The following is a 23,527-nucleotide window of genomic DNA, read 5'->3' on the forward strand; positions in this document are numbered from 1 at the left end:
CAAGAACTGCTAGTGCCCAGGCCACCACGGCTCCAAGGACCTCAGGTCCCTTCTGGACTCTGGGCATGTGCATATGCTCACACACATCCCCTCACACACATGCAAGTAAATAAAATGAAAACACATCTTTACAAGTATGACAGTGAAGATGCAGATTTGAACAAACAACAGATGGTATAAATTACAGTGTCAGATTTAGCCAGTGCTCTAAAAGCAAAAGGTGAATTTTAAAGTTCTCCTTGGTTGGGCATAGTGGTACACACCTTTCATGTTAGCACTTAGGCAGAGGCAGATGGCGACTCTCTGTGAGTTCTGTCCCTGCCCGCAGGGCTACATGTGAGGTCCTGTTAAAATACAGCATTTCCTTAGTCTGCTGTGGATGTGCTTCTTTCTCTACATGCTGCTGCTGAAGGTCAAAGCCGCACTCTACCCTTGTAAGCAAATCTATTCTGTTTCTAATGACTCCAGGTCAACAAGGCTCTTCCCTGTGTAGGCAGCCAGTACTCCCTGTTACAGTTGGCTCTGTGTAACCCAGCCTTGAGGTTACAATGCTTGATGACTGCCTCTGTCAGTCATGTCCCATCCCTTGTCCTTGTCATTTCAGACTTTTTTGCTTTTTGATTTATTAAGACCAGTCTTATTAACTTGATTTGGATTGTCTTATTTATGTATATTCTTTTTTTTTTCTCCAAGACAGGGCTTTTCTGTGTAACAGTCTTGGCTGTCCTGGAACTCACTCTGTAGACCAGGCTAGCCTCAAACTCGAGAGATCCACCTGCCTCTGCCTCCTGAGTGCTGGGATTAAAGGTGTGCGGTGTGCGCCACCACCGCCCAGCTTACTTATGTATATTCTTATTACTGCCTGATCACTGCTTTCTTTTTCAGATGTCAAAATCTACGGGCAACTTCCTCACTTTGAGCCAAGCTGTTGACAAATTTTCAGCTGATGGTGAGTACACATTTTTATACTTGCTGTTGCAGAAGATAGGTTAAATTGTTGCTTTTTTTTTTTAACCAAGCACAGTGTATAAATTAAACCATGAGAATTGCTGATATCAACTTTTAAAGAAGAAACTCAGTATGTTTAGAGTCTTTAAAGATGTTTACCTTTTGTGCATCTGTGTATGATCGGTGTGTGTGAGTGTAGTCCTGCTGTGGTGCATCTGTGTGTGATGCGTGTGTGAGTGTACTCCTGCTGTGGTGCATCTGTGTGTGATGTGTGTGAGTGTATTCCTGCTGTGGTGCAAATGTGTGTGATGCGTGTGTGAGTATACTCCTGCTGTGGTGCAAATGTGTGTGATGTGTGTGAGTGTACTCCTGTGGTGCATCTGTGTGTGATACGTGTGTGAGTATACTCCTGCTGTGGTGCATCTGTGTGTGATGTGTGTGAGTGTACTCCTGCTGTTGTGCAAATGTGTGTGATGCGTGTGTGAGTGTACTCCTGCTGTGGTGCAAATGTGTGTGATGTGTGTGAGTGTACTCCTGCTGTGGTGCAAATGTGTGTGATGTGTGTGAGTGTACTGCTGTGGTGCATCTGTGTGTGATGTGTGTGTGAGTATACTCCTGCAGTGGTGCATCTGTGTGTGATGTGTGTGAGTGTACTCCTGCTGTAGTGCAAATGTGTGTGATGTGTGTGAGTGTACTCCTGCTGTTGTGCAAATGTGTGTGATGTGTGTGTGAGTGTACTCCTGCTGTGGTGCAAATGTGTGTGATGTGTGTGTGAGTATACTCCTGCAGTGGTGCATCTGTGTGTGATGTGTGTGAGTGTACTCCTGCTGTAGTGCAAATGTGTGTGATGTGTGTGAGTGTACTCCTGCTGTGGTGCATCTGTGTGTGATGTGTGTGAGTGTACTCCTGCTGTGGTGCAAATGTGTGTGATGCGTGTGTGAGTGTACTCCTGCTGTTGTGCATCTATGTGTGATGTGTGTGAGTGTATTCCTGCTGTGGTGCAAATGTGTGTGATGTGTGTGGAGTGTACTCCTGCTGTGGTGCAAATGTGTGTGATGTGTGTGAGTGTACTCCTGTGGTGCATCTGTGTGTGATGTGTGTGAGTGTACTCCTGCTGTGGTGCAAATGTGTAGGTCAGATGATAGCTTTTCCCCCCACAACACTGTCTACAATGAACAGATGACAGCTTTTTGGAGCTGATTTTCTCTCCAACTTGCTTTGAGGCAGAGTCTCTCTTGTTTCTCTTTGTGTTTCCGACTAGCTGGCCATCAAATTCGAGGTGATTCTCCTGTCTTTTTTTTTTTTTTTTTTTTTTTTTTTTTGGTTTTTTGAGACAGGGTTTCTCTGTGGCTTGGAGGCTGTCCTGGAACTCACTCTGTAGACCAGGCTGGACTCGAACTCACAGAGATCCGCCTGCCTCTGCCTCCCGAGTGCTGGGATTAAAGGCGTGCGCCACCAACGCCCGGCGATTCTCCTGTCTTTACCTCTCATCTCACCACAGTAATTCTGGGATGACAGATGTGTTCCACCACATTTGGTTTTTCTATGTGTCTTCTGGAGATTTGGGGTCATTGGGCCTTTCAAGCACTTACCTATGGAACCATCTTGACAATCCTACAGTTTTCTTAATACTGTTTTTATTTTTTAAAATTGAAATGTAATTATATTGTTTTACCTTCCCATTCCTCCCTCTGACCCTTCCGGTGTACACCTCTCATCCTGCTTTCTCTCACATTCATGACCTTTTTCTCTTTAGTTGTCCTTCTATGCATATTTCTCCTGGTTTTTTTTGAGAGAGGGTTTCTCTGTATAATAGTCCTGGCTGTTCCAGAACTCACTCTGTAGACTAGGCTGACCTTGAACTCACAGAGAACCATCTGCCCCTGCCTCCCAAGTGCTAGAATTAAAGGTGTGTGCCACCTGGCTGCAATTCCTAATATATAAATACACACTGCTTTGTCTGTGAGGTGTTACTTTAAGAATTTGATTTCAGGGTTGACTACTTGGCATTAGATGATGAATGGGTGGGGGTGGGGGACTTCCCTGGCCTAGGGTATTTATTTGTTTGGCATAGAGTCCCGCAATGTAGCCTGCTGTGTGACAGACCTTTTCCTGGGGAGACTCAAATACACACATCTACTCACCCTAGATAGGGATCCCATGACAAACCAAAGTGTGGATACCTTCCATATTCCAAAACATGGAAAGTAGACTTCAGTGAACCAGTGAGTTTGAGAGCTCACAAAGTGGGGAGTCTGGAGCACAGTACACAGGCTGTACAGCTCAGCAGTGGAGAATGTCCTGCAGGTAGCTGTTCTTCTCAAAGTCTCTGCAGCTTTTCTCCTATGAGACTCTTTGCTGCTCAGCTTCAGTTTATCTGACTGGGACGCTCAGCTTTTATTTTTTTACTCTGTCAGGGAGGGCCTAGCAATCTGGTCAGTTTCAGGGGCTTCCTGAAGCTCTTTTGAGTTCACTGTCCTGTTTAAATAGGTTCTCTTTAGGATAGAACGTTTCAGTTTCACTCCATGCCCTCCTCCAGCTCTTTCTTTCTTTCTTTCTTTCTTTCTTTCTTTCTTTCTTTCTTTCTTTCTTTCTTTCTTTCTTTCTTTCTTCTGCCTCTTCTGCGTGGTCTCTGAGCATTGGAGGGGGTGACTAAAGATGTCCACGTATGGTCACAGAAGCAGTCACATGCTCTCAGAAGCTTCACCAGTGGTTATGAGTTGAGGCTGATAACGGTGATCTATGGGTATGAACACATATGCTCAGAAGGCCATTTGACAGGTGTATGTCAAGCAAAATGATAGAAGTTGCTTTCCCATTGGGCTTTATGACTTCCCAGCTGCAGGTTCTGTCCTGCTTACAGTACCAACTGTGAGTTTCCTCTTTTAGAGCAGGTCTTAAATCCAGTTGGAATGCTGTTGGCCTTGCCCATGGTAGCGGAGCCACTATTGCACATGCAGGCACATTCTGCCTGGCATACTGATGTTTTAGCACACATGGGTCTGCAGCCAAACAGGAATATTGGGGACAGTTCTCTACCAGCAGCCTGCATAGCCCCCCTGAAACTACAGTAACCAGCCAGCAGGGTGGGAGTTTCTAGTTCAGTGCTGGCTAATTTCTCCTCCATGTTCTGCAGTCAAAGGATGCATATGTGGTGTCTTTGGCAAAAGCATCTTATAGTCTAGTCTTGGCCTACAACCAACAGAAATAGCAATGGCTTTTATGATTTGTGGGGCCTCAGGCTTTGCTGGCCAATGACTCACAGGAAAACAACCCACTTTTAGCACTAGAGTTTTCATTCAGTAACCTTATGGCCCCTGGGAGTGGCCTTTTTCACCCATGCAGGATACCTTTTGGAATTTTTTTTCTTTTAATTAACCCAGCCCCAGTAGGATTGCAAAGTACCATTATATCTAGTTGTCTCTTTAATGGCTTTTTAAATCTGCAAAACCTTAGAGGTTAGCATTGTGTCATCTATATAACAAAGCCTTTTCCAGAGGCAACATCCCGAACCACCATTCCATAACGAATAATTCAGTTCTCAGTGAGTGTCAGGTGACCTCATGGGTTCACAGCTAGGAAGACACTGCAGTCAAACATAAGCAAGGTCTAATCCAGCATGGAAAGGTTCCATCCATTTGTATCAGTTGCTTTCTCCACAGATCAAGGTTGAGTAGAAAGCTTAGATAGGAGACACGGATTTAATTAGCTCCCTCTAATTCCTAGTTTTTCTCTCTGAGCCATGATGTTTCCATATCCTGAGCTCTTCCATGGAGCTTTCCTACATTCCTCCAAACCTTAAACTTAGTGGGACTGTCAAAGGTGATTGTGGCCCTGCCTTCCCCTGTGTACCTGCTACCTCCCTTGGTAAGAGTGACCCTGGGTTGGCATAGTGGCCTGTAGCCTCCCCATTCACCACACCTGGTTCCTGGGGGAGTTATTGACTGGGAAAACTATCTCCACTCATAGCATAACCTTTTGTTGGAGGGAAAAGAACCTCCCCTAGTCTGGGAGGATAATTACCCACCTTGGGACAGGCTTGATCATCTTTACTTGTAGTGTTGTATCACGGGCTTCTCCTGTGGACTGCTTTCAGGTTTAAAAGCCTTCAGGAAGCTCATGAGCACAGTTTGGTTTCTATCAACTTTTTTCTTAGGAACTTCAGTTCTACACACATCCTGCCATACCTGTCTTTGAGCAACCCAGACAGACCTCTTCCTTCTGCTTTACATTTTCCTTATTGCCTCTAGATTGTTCTTTTACTTTGCAGACACTCTTCACAGAGCTGCCAGAATCTTCTTTCCCTACGTTATAAAGATCTTGCTCCACCAAGGGACTGAACAAACCCACGAAAGCTCCACTTCAGGCATGAGGTTCTTGCTGGGTCAGCCTTTTCTCTAACTTCTCTGTGAACACAGTTCTCTCTGGCCCAGTAAATTGTGGTTCTGCGTCCTCGCTATTTATGGGGACTTCAGATAGAGCCAATCCATTAGGGGCTGATTTCCCTCACACTGTCACAGGTTATGCAGTATTTTCCTTAAGGAGGGATGAGAAGAAGTTACATTACTCAGTTTTTCTGCCTCCATAGTATTTAGATTGACACAGGGTTTCTCTGTGGCTTTGAAAGCTGTCCTGGAACTTATTCTTGTAGACAAGGCTGGTCTTGAACTCACAGAGATCCGCCTGCCCCTGCCTCCCAAGTACTGGGATTAAAGGCATGGGCCACTACCACCTGGCTGTTTCTTAATTTATATGTTAAGGATTGCAGTGTACCCAACTGTATGCATAATTTTTTCCTAGAATGTGAGTGTGTGTTTTGTTTTATCTTTTTTGAGACAGTATCTTGTATAGCTTGGGCTGGCTTCAAACTTTCTATGTTGCCAAGGATGACCTTAAACTTTTGCTTCTAGCTCCCAAGCGCTAGGGTTTCAGGTGTTTGCCACCATGCCTGGCCATCAGTGTGTGTGTGTGTGTGTGTGTGTGTGTGTGTGTGTGTGTGTGTGTGTGTGTGTGTGTGTGTGTGTGTGTGTGTGCATGCAAGCATATTCATATATATATATAAATTGGTTTTTCAAGACAGTTTCTCTGTGTAGCCCTGGATGTCCTGGAACTTGCGCTGTAGACCTGACTGATCTGAAAGTCAGAGTCACCTGCCTCTGTCTCTTACTGGGATTAAAGGTGTGAGCCACTACCTCCCAGTCAGTAACCATGTTTTTAGGTGACTGATTTTGTTTTCTTTCAGGAATGCGCCTGGCTCTGGCTGATGCTGGTGACACTGTTGAAGACGCCAATTTCGTGGAAACCATGGCAGACGCAGGTATCCTCCGTTTGTACACATGGGTAGAGTGGGTCAAAGAAATGCTCGCCAACTGCAGCAGCCTCAGAAGTGGACCTGCCAGCTCGTTCAATGATCGTGTGTTTGCCAGGTAACCCTGGGCCCGCGCTGTACGGTAGAAGTTGCTGAGTCCCCCTGGTTTTCAGAGTGTCGTTTCTCCTCTTTTTTCTAAGAAGTTAGATGATGGCAATGACTGCTATTTGTTGAGGGCCTCTCTGTGTGAGGCACTTTAATCTGACTCTAGCCTCAAAGCAACCTCATGTGCTAACAGTGTAGCTGGCTCAGGTTTGGAGATGAGGAGACTGAGGCATAGCAGTTATTTCACTAAATGACTTGATGTAGTAAGAGGAACCTTGGGATATGAATTTGTCTATCTCCACAACCTCTGCACAACCTTTCTCTCTCTCAGTGTCTCCCATTACAGTAGCATGAAATGGTGACAGGAGAAACAGGTTAAGAGAAAAGGAGAAATACCTTTAAAACAGAAATCCAGACATTTGTTGGCCTTGTGTTGGGAGTGATGAGTAAGACTGCAAAGATGAGTAAGACTTGCTGGAAGAAAAAAGCACCTACTAACTGGGAATTCAGTAGTCAGCGTAAGAAGGACTCAGGGAGATGTGGGAATTCTGGGTTTCTTAAAAAAAAAAATAGACAGTAGTTTTAGGGGGAAAGGTGAAAACACATAATGCCTGGGAAGGCTGTTATCTGACACACAGTATATGTAGGTCAGAGTCAAGATATGAAATACAGCAGGACCAGCTCAGGTCAGATTAAATCTGGGGTGGGAAGAAATGTGCTTCCTAACTGCTGGTATCTGTTACTTTACATGTGTTGTAAATCCTGTCTGCCACCCTAGTTGGTGATTTTCTTAGTGTGTGTAACAGTCATTAAGAATGATTGCAATGAGGATGTGTTTGGGGAGGCAGGGTCTCACACTACCCTAGGCTGGCCTTGAACTTGATACGGTCCTGACTCAGCCTCCCAAGTACCTGGGTCACAGGCCACAATGCCCAGTTCCGCCAAGAAACTTAAAAAACAACACTGTGAAGTGTGTTATTGTGAATAGGAGCCCTGGATAGTGAAAGCCGACACTGCATACAAGTGGGTAGAGAAATAGGCTTTACAGTTCTAAGGAGGACAAAGCAGTTTTATATTGGGCAATTTAAAAAGTGTGTGTGTGTGTGTGTGTGCGTGTGTGCGTGTGTGCGTGCGCGCACATCTGCGTCTGCGTGGGTCTGTGTGTGTGCGTGTCAGAAAACAACCTCAGGCATTGGTCCTTGCCTTCCAGCTTGTATATGCCAGGCTAGCTGTACTGGGGGCTTCCTGGGATTCTCCCGTCTCAGCCTCCCATCTCATCTTGGTGTGCTGCTATTACAGACATGTACTACATCATCTGGCTTTAGTTGAGCCCTGAGCATCTGAGCTCAGCCCTCATGCTCGTATGGCAGCCAGTTCACTCACTAAACCACCCCCCGTCCTTGTATTGAACAATTTGTAATGTTTTTGGTGTCTTACTCATTTTTCTGGTTATTGATCTATGTAATAGTTATGTATGTATTTATATATATATATATCTATAAAATGCGTAAGAACAAGTTTATGTCATAAATATATAATGTAAAACATAAATATATAATATTTAAAATACATACAATATGTAGTTGCCTTTAAACTGAATAGATTTTCTTTCCCTATTCAATAGTGAAATGAATGCAGGAATTATAAAAACAGATCAGAACTATGAAAAGATGATGTTTAAAGAAGCTTTGAAGACAGGCTTTTTTGAGTTTCAGGTATGCTATTATTTTGGTGTCTAAAAACATGTCAGCATTAATACAGTATATTTTCATCTTTTTATTCTTGCTATAAAATAATTGCATGTCCAAAGTTCAGACTGAAGATCTTTTCAATGAGCTTTCTGATAATTTGTGATTTTAAGATAGTTTTCTTTGACATTGTGTCTGTGGTATCTACTTAGTATAGAAAATTCTGTTCTTATTTTATTCATGAGCATTAAGAAGAGGTCCCCCTGCCTCCACCTAGGCATGTACCACTGTGTCCAAAAGCATTTTAAATGGGTAAATAAGAAGGCAACATGAAAGCAAATGCTTTCTGAGTTTTTCCACAAGGTGTCAGTATTTTTCCAAGTTTGGCACTTCAAGAGCCGCATGTAGCTTTACTCAATCAGTTTTGTAAAATGTCACATTGGGATTTATGTAACTTGGTTTTCAGATGTGGTTAAATAAGGCCAAGTACTGAGCATAGAAATCTTGCATTCGTAGTCCTTTTTGTTAGCATTGCCCTGGGCACTGCTCAAAGCCTGACCTTAGAAAACAGCTGAGGGATCTAGTTTTAAGCCTCACTGACATAAACGTGCCTTAAGAAGAAGAAAAAAAAGATGAACATAGTTAGCTCATGCCCATAATCCCAGTACTCGGGAGACTAAGGCCGGAGGATTGCCTTGAGTTTGAGGTTAGCCTAGATCAAAGAGTGTTATCATAAAAACAGCGGTAGGGCAAGCTTAGTATACATCACGATACCCTGTCTCAGAACCCCATACCAGGTAGACAAACAACATTCTGAGACTTATTTGAAACAATTATCTGGTTTATTTTAAACCCAGGGCCTTGCATGTGCTAGGGATGCACTCTTGTTACTCAGCTACATTCCCAGCCTTCTTTCTTGAGAATCATTAATATAAAGGTGTAATATTCTCTGGGTTAAAGATTGTTTTTATACTGTAAAGTTTTAAAGGTAAAGTGAAATTTTCATAATAACTTATTATGGAATGTTTTAAGAGACTAAGACTTAATGTGTTAAAACCAAGAAACTGAATATTTCATCTGTATTTTAAAGATGAGGAAAATGATAAATCATTTGAAATTCTGTGTAGGCTGCGAAAGATAAATACCGTGAACTGGCCACAGAAGGGATGCACAGAGAGCTTGTGTTCCGGTTTATTGAAGTTCAGACACTCCTTCTGGCTCCATTCTGTCCACACGTGTGTGAGCACATCTGGACACTGCTGGGAAAGGTATGTACATCACTGGGTTTTAAATGGCTAGTGCTATTTGGCCTTAGTAAATAAGTGTTGTGATAATGTTGTGACTCATGAGAAATACAGGAATAATAATAGATTCATCATCATAATTTCACAGGTTGAATGAGCCATACAAGACAGATCGATCAAATATGTGCATTTGTACATATACACGTGTATGTGTTGAAAATGTGGTCCTGTTCATTTTGTCTGCTATTCCATTCCCATCTGTATTTGTTCAGATGTACATTTGGATGCATGCTGTAATATTGTTCCTCCAAAGGTTAACAAGGTGGAAATACTTTAGAGAGGTATAAATAACAGAACGAGGTGCCTGTGAACAAAGATATAAGGGTATGTTTACATAATGTTCTTGTTTTATAAAAACTCCTGGCATATACAGGGCTGCATGTCAAGGATGCTCTGTTGCATTCATAGTGTGAAGGCAAATTCAGTCCTCTCTCCTGGGCTTGCAGATCAGTGGACTGGACTGTTTTGTGTTCCTCTCAGCCTCCTTAGCCAGGCATCTGCGCTTTTCAGTCTGAGCACCCGCGGAACTGTGCTAGTGGTATATATGCTGAATAGCCATACTTTCAACATTGGATGTATTAATAGGATATAAACTGAGAGCATGCATAATTTATATAATAATGATTAAATTTAGGCAAATTAGCATTACATAATTTTCTTTGAAAGTGAGCATATGTGTGTGGGTATTAATATGCTTGTACAAATGGATGCTAGTTAAGAATGTAGAGTCAGACTTCACAGCTTGAATTCTAGGGAACATTAGATCAGGGACTGTAGAAGTGTGCTATGTGTAGTCAGGTTTGAACTTGGGGCACACGATTACAGATGGTAGCCATGGTGTGAAACTGTAAGCAAGGCCTGGAAAGCAAGTGTTGTTTAATCTCTCACTCAGTCTTTTTTTTTTTTTTTTAAAGCCTGATTCAATTATGAATGCCTCATGGCCTGTGGCAGGTCCCGTGGATGAATCCTTAATCCGTTCCTCACAGTATCTCATGGAGGTAGCACATGACCTTAGATTACGGCTGAAGAATTATATGATGCCAGCTAAAGGGAAGGTGAAGACATCCTTTAAACAGTTTTTAAAAATTTATTTATTTATTTCATGTGCATTGGTGGTTTGCCTGCATGTATGTCTGTAAAAGTGTGTTGGGTCTCCTGGAACTGGAGTCACAGTCGTGAACTGCCATGTGGGTGCTGGGAATTGAACCCACGTCCTCTGGAAGAGCAGCCAGTGCTCTTATCCACTGAGCCATCTCTCCAACCCAGTGTTTTAAAAGGATCATTTCTTATGGTATGTGGTCAGATTACAAACTAGTGAAAACTAGGTGATTAAATGGTAGGGCTGTGTGTACTGTGGATATAGCTCTGAAGCATATATGTTCTAAGGTCTGAAGCATGTGTGCTCTGTTAAACATCTGGAGCATATATGTTCTAACTATTGGTGGGCTGAAGCATGTATGTTCTAACTGCTAAGGGTCTGAAACATATGTGTTCTAACAGTTAAGGGTCTGAGCATGTATGTTCCAATTGTTAAGGGTGATGGTCTAGATGCTGAGTGTTCTCGTCTTTGGTTTATACAAGGACCCATGTTTTCCTTTTCTTCTCCCGTGCAGAAGACTGACAAACAACCACCGCAGAGGCCCTCACACTGCACCATCTATGTGGCAAAGAATTACCCTGTCTGGCAGCACATCACCCTGTCGGTCCTGCGAAAACACTTTGAGGTAATGTTGCTTTCCCCCAGTCCTATTGTGGGAGAGTTGTTCACCCTGTCAACTGACTGTGCCAGTAAAGACACCTGAATCAAGGACGGAGTCAGTGATTGACTGATCCTGTTTGCCATGTTTTCCCTGGTCCAAAAGCCCTGAACCCCCCCCCCCCACACACACCTCCTCTCTTCCTGTCCCTCTATATCCAACTTCCTCGGTCCTCCAACATCTCTATGGCTAATTCCAGTCAGCCTATCACTTATAGAGAGATCTGACTGCCCCAGCCTTTCTGAGTGTTGGTATTAAATGTGTGCCATTACTCTTACCCTAACTTTTCTTTTTTAAAAAATATTTTATTTGTATGATTATAGTATGTATATATTTATTATTTTAAGTTTATGTTGCCTGCATGTATGCATGTCTATGTACTATATACATGCCTGTCCATTGGTGATGTATGATAACTATTTTGGGTTTTGTTTTGAGTAGATAGGAATTTTTAGCATCAGAAACTCGAGGGACCCCCCATCCCCCACCCCCACCCCCATCCCTAGAGTATTCAAAAGCAATCTTGCTGGGTTTGGTTCTCAGGCAGATTACAACTGCTTGCTACTCTAGCTCCAGGGAGATTTGATGTGTCTCCTCTCCATGGGCTCCTGCTTTCATGTGCACATGTCCCCCACTCCCATACACACACTCACACACACTTAACTATGGGGGAAAAGTCTCTCCCAAAGTAGTCATATATAAGTTTTGTATAAGAAATGTATTGTTTTCCATTTTAATATGACCAGTGAAATAAGATTTTTGAATCTGAGGACAAGATCTTTTTAAGACTGTACCAATCTTTTACCAGGAGGGGCTTCTTTTATTAACAAAGATAGATTCTCAGCCTCTGCCCTTGTGTCTCGTTTGGACTGACAGCATGCCGGTCAGAAAGGAAGGTCTTCCTGCACTAACCATGACCATGCAAACTCCACGATGCTGAACACCCTTCTCAAACAGCCACCTTCTGAGCCTGCGCAGGCCCTGCAGCACACCTGTACTCTCCCATCATCTTTTAAATGTTTCTCTTCCTCCCCTGCTCCCATTTGTAGGCCAACGGTGGAAAATTGCCTGATAACAAAGCCATTGCTTGTGAACTGGGCAATGTGCCAGAATTGAAGAAATATATGAAGAGAGTTATGCCGTTTGTTGCCATGATTAAGGTAAGCGAGTATGGACCTTGTGGACAGCTGCGACCACTTGAGAAATTGGTTAATTAGGATAGAAGAGGGAAAGTGTGATGTGCTAAAATACCACTTTTCAGTCAGTCGTTATGAGACATGAACAACAGTCAGATTTTGAATTTATCTGCGGAATAATTGCCTTTCTAGTAGTACCTTTGTGGGAAAGGAAACAGAACTTAGGTAATATCTTAGTCCACTTTCTGTTACTGTAACAGAATACCACAGACTGGATAATTTCTTTTTCTTTTTCATTTTCTTTCTTTTTTTTTTTTTGTGATGTTGGCAATTAAATGTAGTGTTTTACACGTTAGGCAAGCATGCTATCGTCTGACATCCCTAGCCAAGCTGAACAATTTATTTATTTATTTTTATATATTTATTTAACTTTTTACACATATTACTGTCAGTTCCCTTTCCCTACCCTCCTCCCCCGGTCCCCATTCCTCCCAAGCCCCCATCCCACTCCATCCAAGGCTGAATAATTTATATAAACACAAAGGCAATCAGGCTAGTGCTGCCTTTGTACCCTGTCACCATGCTATACCTATATAGTATGACAGTGTCAGGTTTTCTTTAAGCTTTGCAGGAATATCTAGGACTTTTATATTTGTTATCTTGAAAAATTTTAAAGTATTAGCTAAAGAGATTTATTTTTTCATAAATTTCTTTGATTCTTTCGGTTTATACAGGAAGTCATCTGAATACACAGCTTTAAAACCACATTTATTTTCAATGCCTGAAAATCCCACACCTTCCAGTGTTTTCAATACTTCCTCACATTTCATCTTATTTTAAACAGCAATTATTCTGAGCAAGTAATTTCATGAGTAAGCAAACATAGATAAGGAAACCCATGAGTCTAAGACCTTTCCTTTACCTGCTGAAATGTAAAGATTTTATCAGTTGAGAGAATGATTGAATACTTAGGAAAAATAGATTCTTTTAAACATGCTTTTAATATGACTTTTTTTTTTCAAAACCATTTGGCTATTAGGAAAACATGGAGAAGAAGGGGCCTCGAGTCTTGGATTTACAGTTGGAATTTGATGAGCAGGCAGTACTTATGGAGAATATAGTCTACCTAACCAATTCTCTCGAGGTAAGAGGGCCAGGGATGGTGTAGCTAATTACTGTGGTTTCCTACAAAACCACAGTCTAGCTCTACATCCCCTTAGGTTGCTTTTCATTAACTTCATCTTCACTGATTAGGACTTTTACTAAATATATAATTGATAAATGCTTTTCAGATGAAAGCAAATAAGTGGATATAAAAGTTGCAGAAAGAAAATGATCTGTCACTTTATTCATTTATCAGTTATTTTATATGTAAAACATGGGCTGTATGTGATTCTCCCAAAGCACTGAGAATCCCTATCAGATGCTTGCACACATGTATATGCGAGGGCATGCACACACACACACACACACACACACACACACACACACACACACACACACACACACACACACACAACCCAAAGCCCCAAACCAGAGCAACACCTTGTATTTAGATGCCTTTTGGAATGTGACATAATAGGAAGGCTTTAATTGTCCCAGTTTCAGACCTCAGAGTTAGAGAATTGACTTAATTATAATCTGTGGTCCTGGTACATTTTCAGTCACAACTTACACAGAATCTAAAAATGCTTTCCCTTAGCTGAGGCAAAAGGAAAACTAATTTGCATTAGAATACTCTTAGAAGACTTAGAATGTGGTTCTAATGATAATGAAGACATTAAAAATCGTCCAGGTTTAGAGTAGCTGAGAACTGTTTCGTGAACACAGATGTAAAGGAGAGTTCTACATGAGAATTTGCTTTATTCATTATTACGGTGCATTTGTTGCTGGTGATTGAACCCAGAACCTTGTGCTTGATAATAAGCCCGTTGATCACGAAGTCAAAGATTAGTAGACATCTGTTGTATGTATATCTCTAAATGCTTACATATATATGTAAGCATATATATATATATATATATATATATATATATATATATATATGTATATGTATATATACACACACACACACACACATTTTCTTAGGCCAGAAACTCCTTTTGGTCTTAGCATCTATTGAGGAATCTGCAGTATGTTATGTTACTGAACTATATACTTCCTCTTCTGTAACTTCTCAAATGACAAAGTTTGGAGCGTCTGTTGTTTAGGTGGAAGGCTTTCATGCTGCTTTTCCTCTTTCTTATGTGGCAGGTAGCCGCCAGATCTGATATAAAAAGTGTGACACACAGCTGTGTAAAGAACAGTGCCATGAAACAGCTAAGATGAATGTTGATAACAGATTATAGATGTCATTTACATTTATAAGGAAAACAATAAAATTGTACAGATCATTTCATATTAAGTGGAGAAGCCAGTTTGCTCTTAATGAGATGAGGTGGTGATTAATTTCCATCATATTGAGTGCTCCTAATGACTTTCCTGTTCCCATCCGTTTAGCTAGAACATATAGAAGTCAAGTTTGCCTCTGAAGCAGAAGATAAAGTCAGGGAAGACTGTTGTCCTGGGAAGCCGCTTAGTGTTTTCAGAACAGAGGTAAGTTGAAGTTGAAGAAGCCATGTTCAGTCATTGCCTACTAGGCATAGATGGCAACAGCCATCATCCATAGGTGGAAGGAATTGAGTGGGAAGGGCTAGAATGGGGCTGGACTGAGGTGGACTGCTGTTGCTGTGGCTTGTGCAGTACTGGTTATGCCTAATGGTAGTGCTATTTGTTATTTGTAGTTTAAAAACTAAAATCAGATGTTCTGAACCTGGGTTTTTGTTTGTTTGTTTTTTAAGACAGGGTTTCTTTGTGTAGCTTTGGCTGTCCTGGAACTCACTTTGTAGATTAGATTAGCCTCAAACTCACAGATATCTGCCTGCCTCTGCCTCTCAAGTGCTGGGATTAAAGGGGTTTGTCACCACCACCCAGCTCTGAACCTGGCTTTTTCTGGAAGAAGAAGAAGGAAAAAAAAAACCTAGCTGTGGTAAGACTTTTAAACAGGGACAAAGCCTTCAAATGTTCTGTTCTCTGGCATTGGTGGCACACGCCTTTAATCCCAGCACTGGAGAGGCAGATGCAGGCGGATCTCTGTGAGTTAGAGACCAGCCTGGTCTACAGAGTGAGTGCCAGGACAGCCTCCAAAGCCACAGAGAAACCATGTCTCTAAAAAAACCAAAACCAACAACAACAAAAAACAAAACAAAAGAACATTCCGTTCTGATTACTTAACTGTTATGCAAGGCTTCTTGCTTTTGGTATAAACCAGGCAGGTTCATCATCTTAATTAATGCTGAAATTGCCTCCTACCTCTTATGTTTTGGTCATTATTGGTAGAGGTATAAAGGTCTTACAGTTTCTATTTAGCCTCCAAGAATCCATTCAGATTTGGACTATAATTATGACTCCATAGAATATCCTAATAGAGGACTTAGGTCTGTTGTTAACTGGAAACTGGTCTATTTTGAAAGAGTAAGGTAATGGTATTCATAGAGACCTTCCGAGTTTATTTTGTGATAGTTCTTTCATTGTCTCATGGTGTGGCTTGCAAAAGTGCAGTCATTTGGGCCGCAGAAATGAATAAATGAAGCAGTGTTCTTTGTGCAACTGTAATATTCCTTGTGGGGATGAGAAGTCATGTCTATAAAGTGCTTCTTCCAGTCCTGGCCTGTAGTGGAGAAGCTGAGCAGACGAAGGTAGCTGTGGAAGAGAAGATGCTGTTGTTGTTATAGTCTGTCACCAGTGTTGACACATGCATTGTCATCTGTTTCACCATGAGTTTACACAGTTTTTCTTTCATATTTGACTATGTCTTGGTCATGATTTTATGCAGAATTAGAAATGTCATCAGAGGGTATTGAAAATATAGTAGAGATTGCCCTTATTTTTGGCAGTGTTCAAGTTTGATGTATCATAACTTGTATTTTATTCTCCTAGCCTGGTGTGTCAATTTTCCTAGTAAATCCCCAGCCATCCAATGGCCACTTCTCAGCCAAAATCGATGTCAGGCAAGGAGACAGCTGTGATTCCATAATCAGACGCTTAATGAAAATGGACCGAGGAATCAAAGGTAAAATAGTTTCCTTGAAACTCCCAGTTAGCAGAAGCTCATGTATTGATGAGTTATAAAAGGGACAGAGAGAGCTCTTCCCACAACTGTGTAACACATGGAAAGAGAATTGGACCCCAAATTGGAAGCCCAGATTTTTTTCGGTCTTGTTTAGGGTTAGGTTGTTTGGTAACTTTGTGTCACTTAGTCACCATGCTGACTCTCTTTCAATGTCATGAATATTCTGGATTGGATATTTTTTTCAGTATCCTGTCTGGTTCTAAAATATCAGTAAGTGATTTATGTCTCTTAGAGGTAGTTCAAAATTAGAAACATATACCCTTAGTATTCTAGACTAAGTTGTCCAGCTGGGTCTCTTTCCTAGGGAAAGAAGAAAAATAGAATGAATTTTTGAGTGTCTTCCATGCATTAGCTTTTTAATCTTTTTTTTTTTTACAGATTACAATGTATTATTACTATTATTCCCTTTGTGTAGATAGTGAAATAGAAGTTCACAAAGGTTAAGTAATTTGCAAAGTTTGCTCAGCTGGAAAATCTCAAGTCTAGAATTCAAACTCTTAGACTACAAAGCTCCTATTTTTTTCTTTTAAACAGTGTTTCTCTAGGCAAAATACATAAATAATCTCAGTTTCTGATCTAGGTTAAGAATATATGTTCTGTGATTAAGTTTAATCTAAACACCCTCTCCCCTCCCCTGCAGGTCTTTCTGTGTAGCCCTGCCTGGCCTGAAGCTTGTTATGTAGACCAGGTTTCCTGAAACTCAGATCTGTCTGCCTCTGCTTCCTGAGTACTGTGGCTTCCTTTTTCAGTGTTAGTTATTAGTTTTCTAGTGGCTATGAAAAAATACCCGACAAGAAGCATCCTAAGAGAGGAAAGATTGATTGTGACTCCCGGTTTGAGGGTGTGGCGCATGGCGGCAAAGGCCTGCAGTGAGGCCAGCCCTTGGCTGTTGCCTCAGGGTCTTGAAGTGCCGGTCACAGTACATTTGCTGTCAGGAAGCAGGCGGGAGAGCACTCATGCTCAGCTGTCTTCCCTCTTTTCTCTTTCCGAGTCACCGTGGGACCTGAGTCCATGGCCTTGTGCCACCACATTCAGAGTGGGTCTTCTCTCCTCAGTTAAACCCCATGGAAATGCCCTTACATATCCAGAGTTGCTCCCTTGATTCTTAGTGCAGTCAAGTTAGTGAAGATTAACCGTCACTCTAGCCAGGTCCTGGAGTGAACATGAGAGACAGGCTAGTGTGTCTCTAGTACTTTTCTGGATTATAAAGACTGACTAATGTTAATGGTCATCTTGTAGATGATATCTATCTCTTCCTCTCCTCCCATCTCTCCTCACTCATTGTGGGTATGTGTTTTCAGACAGGCTCTTACCATGAAGCCCTAGGTGACTTGAAACTCACTATGTAGACCAGGCTGGTTTTGAACTTGTGGCAATTCTGCCTCTGCCTCCTAACCACTGTATGCCCCCAGGTCTGGTCTTCTCATTTACTTTTATGTATTCATTTCTTTGCAGTGCTAGATTTTGAATCTAGGTCCTTGGACATGCTAGGCAAGGGGTCTCCCATTGAGTTATAGCTCATTTTAACGACTTTTGCTTATGTGTGTGTGTATGTATACACATACATGCAGGTCAGAGGACAGCTTGTCAGACTTCAGTCATCAGGGTTGTGCAAGCACCTCTACCTGCTGAGCCATCTTGCTGGCCCTCTTTTCTTTTTGCTAATAATCAAAAATGGATTTGTTTGGGCTTGATGTCACATACTTATATTCCCAGCATTTGGGAAGCTGAAGTACAATGATCAAAAGTTTGAGGCCAGTCTGGAAACCAACTTGGGATGTGCAGTGAGAGCCTGTCTCAGAAAAAAGAGCTGGACTGCTTCCCACCAGTATAGAATGCTTCTTTACAATTGTTGTGTGTTATGATTAGGCGGGGCATATCTTCCACATTACATGGCCCCTGACGATCAAGCTCAGGTGGTCAGGCGTGGGCAGCAAGAGTTTTCCCCGCAGTGCCATCTAACCAGTCCAGCTTAAAAGTTTACTAACAGTATTTACAAATCCCAGCAGCAACCTGACTTATGGAAGTGTGTTGAGTGATCATATTCTATTAAAATAGAAGACCTGAATTTATTTTCACATACACTTTCTTTCTGCTCTGGTTGTTTGTTTCCTGTCTTTTGGACATCTGTTGAGAGTCAGCCTTGTGTGGTATGTGTAGGACCAGTTATTTATTCTGGGGGTTTGAGGATTCCACAAGTGCTGTTGATTAGTAGCTATATGCAGTGAAAGGGTCGAGAACTAAGCTATTGAAACACTTGTCTGTAATTGAAGGAGAAACTACTGAGTGTGTCAGAAAAGTGAAGTCCGGGGCACAGAGGAGGTGAGATGCCCAGCTGTGGTGGTTATAGGCACCTTTATGGAGAAAATACTGTCTGCATGGGCCTTGTGAAGGCAAGGAAAATGTATCAGGAGGAAGAGTGTGTCCACTGTGTTTCACCATGTGTATAGTTAGCCACAGTGTACTAGGTAAGGGATTTTAAATTTATAAAAATGGGTTTTAATTACAGTAAAATATTTATGAGCATAAAATGTACCTTATGTTTGTTTGTTTGTTTGAGACTGTCACTGTGCAGCTCAGGCTGGCCTTGGGACTGTAGGTGTGGCCACCATGCTTTGTTGTTGGAGTCACTTTCAGGTTGTTGAGTGGGTTCATATTGTCCAGCCACAGAACTTTTCGTACCCCAACTGAAGACCTGTGCCTGGTAACCTGTTGCCCCGTTCTGTTTCCCCTTGTGACCGCTCTTTACTTTCCTGCCTATTCTAGTATTTCACAGAAGCGGATTGACACATCTATACTTATTTGAAAGATTAGATGCATTTTATTACCTTGTTTTTTAAGACGTGATTCCTCGCTCTGTTGTCCAGCCCTGCCGTACCTTGACCAGTTTTCCTGCGTGGTCTCCTGAGTAGTTGGAGCTACTGGCATGCACTGCTTGGCCCAGCAGTAGTTTTCCTTTCTTGTTAAGCTATTTCACTAAGCAGAATGTCTCCCATGGGTTGGTGTGGGGAGCTAGCTCACTTTGTAAAGTGCTTGCTGTACAGAAGTGAAGGCCCGAGTTTGGATCCCCAGCACCTATATTAAAAACAAAGCAAAACCAGCCAGATGCAGTGCCTATATCTGTAAGCACAAAGCTGAGAGATGTGTTCAGATGGCCAGCCTATCCAGCTGAAACAGCAAGCTTCAGGTCTTCATAAGAATACAGTGCAGAGTGACAGAGGACAACCCCTAGCATTGGCCTCTGACCTTCACATGCACATGTGAGTGCACCCACATACATGTGCACATACATGCATATACTACATATACACGCAGAGTTTTCCAAGACTCATTCATATTCATAAAGATTTGTTTTTTATTTTATGTGAATATCTATGTGCCTGAGTGTATGTATGTGCACATGTACGTGGAGGTGTACGTGGAGGCCAGGGAAAGGTGCCAGATATCCTGTAACTGGAGTTACAGGTGAGTGTGAGTGATCTAGCGTGGGTGCTGTGAACTGAACCTGGGTCTTCAGTAAGAGCAGCATGTGTCTTAACCCCTGAGCCATCTCTCTAGCCCACATAGGCATTTAGTATGTTTCCTTAGTGAAATAGCATAGAATGGAAGATAGGCCTTTGGAACAAATAAGCAGGACTTGAAAATTTGAAAGTATAAATATGTTGGAAGCTATGATATGCCTCTTCATATTTGTATTGCTTTTTTTCAATCTTAAGCAGATTTTATAATAGGAAGAATTTGTAGCTCTGAAAGACATTAGAGTGGCTTTTAAAGAAAACAGGTGTTTGTGTGGACCCATGGGTTCTTATTATGAGGTTGTGGTAGAGGATGTTTTTCTGCATTGGAATTTGTATTGTAAAGTGTTAAATTGGGGATGATGAGATGCCTCAGTGATCTAAGGCACTTGTTGCCAAGCTGATGGATGACCTTGGTCTCCGTGGTGTTATGGAAGAAGAGAAACTTAATTGTCCTCTGAATTACACATGCGAGCTATGGCATATATACATAAACACACACCTACTTAATAAATAAATAAATAAATAAATAAATAAATAAATCTATCTGGGGTGTTTTCCAGACTGGGTTTCCCTGTATAGCCTTGACCATTCTGGAACTTGCTCTGTAGACCAGGCTGGCCTTAAATTCATATTTGCCTGCCTCTGCCTCCTGAGTGCTGGGATTAAAGATGTGCACCACCACTGACAGGCAGTTTTTTTTAAAGATGTTAAATCAACATCCCCATTAAAGATAACTCCGAACACCTGACTGGGTGGGCTCCTCAGAATTGTGCTGGCATTGCTTTCTGTTTCTGTTTTGTGTAGCCTCTGGTATGGTTATCTCTTTGCTCATACAAGCTGTAAATAATATCATACAGTGTTTTAAGTTTGATGTTAGTAGCTGCTATGTATTTTGGAAAATGGATAGATGTATAAGCAAGGTTTGAAATTGGTATTTGTGTGAGAAGTCACAGAAGAGATCTGACCTTGATACTTTCCATAGGCCTACGGGTTGCTTTGATATGTATGGGACCTGAGCATATTGAGTATGTAAGACAGAAAAGCAGTTCAATTCAATAGCATACTTCATAGTCTGTCTGCTGCACTAGCCTGCATGCGGTCCAATTAGTGCCAATTGTATTGAGGGTGATTATGATCTGGTGCCAGGAGGAACTCGACTCAGATCATCATTTCACGCCACAAAGGCCATTGAGCAACTCTTGATGATAATGATTTTAAATCACTCACACCTATGCCGCATATGAACATAATAACTTGGAGGTGAGAGACTCCATTTCATATTACCAGTCCCTAGGGGCTTCTCATTTCTCTAAGTGCCTTAAATCTTGTGTAGTTGCAGACTTAAATTTCAACATTTTTAGTGATGAGAGAGATCTAGGATAAGAATAGATAGGAAGGCCACTAAGAAAGCCCTATGAATTTATTGGCAATAATGAACTACATGGCAAAACATCAAAGCAAATGTGTTTTGTCACTTAGAAGGCTGATTGAGTGTTAAGGTTTCTTTGAAATAGTCCGAATTAGAATTGGTTGAAATGATGAGGGAAGACTGTTAGAGAGAGAGAGCTGCAGTGAATGTATAAAATCTGCTGGCAGAACTTGTTACTGCTTCTATAGCAAAATATTTGGTGCCGCTGATGTACAGGTGAAATTGCATTAACTGTTACAATGAATTGTGTTCACCCAAATAAGATGAAGGCTTGGGGAAGACTCTGCTGCCTCTCTCTCTATTTTAGATTTCAGGGTTTGTGCTTTGCCTTGGAGCAGACTGTGTATGGTTTCTGCAGAGACTGAACACTCCCAGGCAGGGTTTGCTTTTATGGCAGATGCAGGTAATTGCTCTGTAAGCCCTGAGAGCTCTTCTCTAAACTTGCAGCCTTTCAGTCTTTGTTTCCCAGAGAGAACAGAATGTCTGGAAGACTTGTTCTCTGGGCACGGCTGCCAGCTGCATTAATGTCTTCTTTGATCTCTTATCCCTTACAAGGGTGGGCTTTGTCCTCCTGAGACACCATGAGGGAGTGTAGCTAACAGACCACCCAGTGATCTGTTTTAGAAAGGCTTGCAAGTAAGGTAGAAAATGTCTTTTGGGGAGGGACAGGTAAAGTATAACTGGCCATTATATGCTCGGAACGACCTAGAATGAGCATTTGTGTCAGTGTTCTCGCTCCATATAAAAACAAAATGGTTTGATGTTGAGAAGTCTCCGAATTGCTTAAGTAAAGTATTTTTTTACCAGATTGTTGAATCTTAAATTTATTCACAGGGCAAGTGCTTGTTTGGTTTGGGGTCAGATTAGAGCTCATCTCAAAGTTGCCCCTCCCTCTGCCCTCCTCCTCTTCTTGAGTCTCACCAGCCTGTGCCCAATTCTTATCTCTTGAGCAAAAGAAGCACTAGGTAGTAGTTCTGTTTCTCACAGTGGGCGTGACTCCTCCAAAAATAGGTCCAAAAGGTCCTTTCACCAGCTGAGTACATCTGGGAGCAGGAAAGGTTTGTTGAAGAATGTAAAGGTTGATTTAAGCCATAGGCTGGCACTCTCCTCCCTCCCTCTTGGTTTGGCGTTCTGGACGTGTTACACAGACTCTCTGACTGTTGGCTCAGGTGTAAAGTTGGAAGGGGATGCCATTTACTAGATACTGGCTTTTCTTCTGAGACTGGGCCCCATGTATCTGAGGAAAATGCCTGTGTTGGGTTATTACAAGCGGGTTGTGTCAATGACTGTATGCAGATGCTCATATGTGTTCTCTTCTGCTATAGATCTTTCCAAAGTGAAACTGATGAGGTTTGATGATCCTCTGCTGGGGCCTCGGCGAGTTCCAGTCCTAGGGAGAGAGAGCAATGAGAAGACACTCATTTCTGAGAACACTGTTTTCCACGTGGACCTAGTGAGCAAGAAAGTCCACCTCACCGAGAATGGGCTGCGCACGGATATCGGCGACACACTAGTCTATCTGGTTCAATGAGCTCATGCAAACTGGAGCTTTAACATGATTTCTAATGTACTTCCGCCTTGAGAATCTCAAGCTAAATCCAAATAGACTTCATTTCTAATGGCTGGATTCTGTGTGTATTCATAATTACACCAATTCCCCTTTGATTTCTAAATCTAATAAACTGGCATTTTTCACCTTTGGACCTCTAAGAAATGGTTTGTCCCAAGTCATTATTTTTAACAAATAATTGCTGCTTCCTAGGAGTTTTTAATCTTTACACAAGAGTGTCAGGGTGCTTCCTTTTAGGTCTGTGTTTGTTTTTTGGGGGGAAGGGGGGAGGGGGAAGGGGGGGAGGTTCGAGATAGGATTTCTCTGTGGCTTTGGAGGCTGCACTAGAACTAGCTCTTGTAGACCAGGCTGGTCTCGAACTCACTGAGATCCTCCTGCCTCTGCCTCCTGAGTGCTGGGATTGAAGGTGTACGCCACCACCACCCGGCCTGCTCTGTTTTCTTTTTGTTTCAGACAGGATCATACTGTAGCCCAGGCTGGCCTCGCAGCTCGTGATCCTCTTGACTCAGTCTCCTGAATGCTGGAATTATAAGCATGTCCCACTGTGCCCTGTTGTCGTGTGTCCCTTTTATGAAGTGTGCTTTTTACTGTTT

General features: G+C 42.0%; 1 protein-coding gene across 1 annotated transcript in view; it reads left to right on the forward strand.

The window, feature by feature from the left end:
* Window positions 1-23,074, forward strand: part of Lars1 (leucyl-tRNA synthetase 1) — a 65,223-nt gene extending 42,149 nt beyond the window's left edge. Inside the window, exons 22-32 of the mRNA XM_040741874.1 lie at window positions 886-949; window positions 6,191-6,374; window positions 7,986-8,076; window positions 9,177-9,317; window positions 10,268-10,408; window positions 10,967-11,077; window positions 12,160-12,270; window positions 13,286-13,390; window positions 14,746-14,841; window positions 16,225-16,357; window positions 22,690-23,074. Coding sequence (XP_040597808.1) covers window positions 886-949; window positions 6,191-6,374; window positions 7,986-8,076; window positions 9,177-9,317; window positions 10,268-10,408; window positions 10,967-11,077; window positions 12,160-12,270; window positions 13,286-13,390; window positions 14,746-14,841; window positions 16,225-16,357; window positions 22,690-22,895 — 1,383 coding nt within the window. The 3' untranslated portion in view covers window positions 22,896-23,074. The remainder of the gene's footprint in view (window positions 1-885; window positions 950-6,190; window positions 6,375-7,985; window positions 8,077-9,176; window positions 9,318-10,267; window positions 10,409-10,966; window positions 11,078-12,159; window positions 12,271-13,285; window positions 13,391-14,745; window positions 14,842-16,224; window positions 16,358-22,689) is intronic.
* Window positions 23,075-23,527: the final 453 nt, after the last annotated feature.

The sequence above is a fragment of the Mesocricetus auratus genome, unplaced genomic scaffold (assembly GCF_017639785.1).
Source record: "Mesocricetus auratus isolate SY011 unplaced genomic scaffold, BCM_Maur_2.0 Super-Scaffold_6730, whole genome shotgun sequence".
NCBI lineage: Eukaryota > Metazoa > Chordata > Mammalia > Rodentia > Cricetidae > Mesocricetus > Mesocricetus auratus.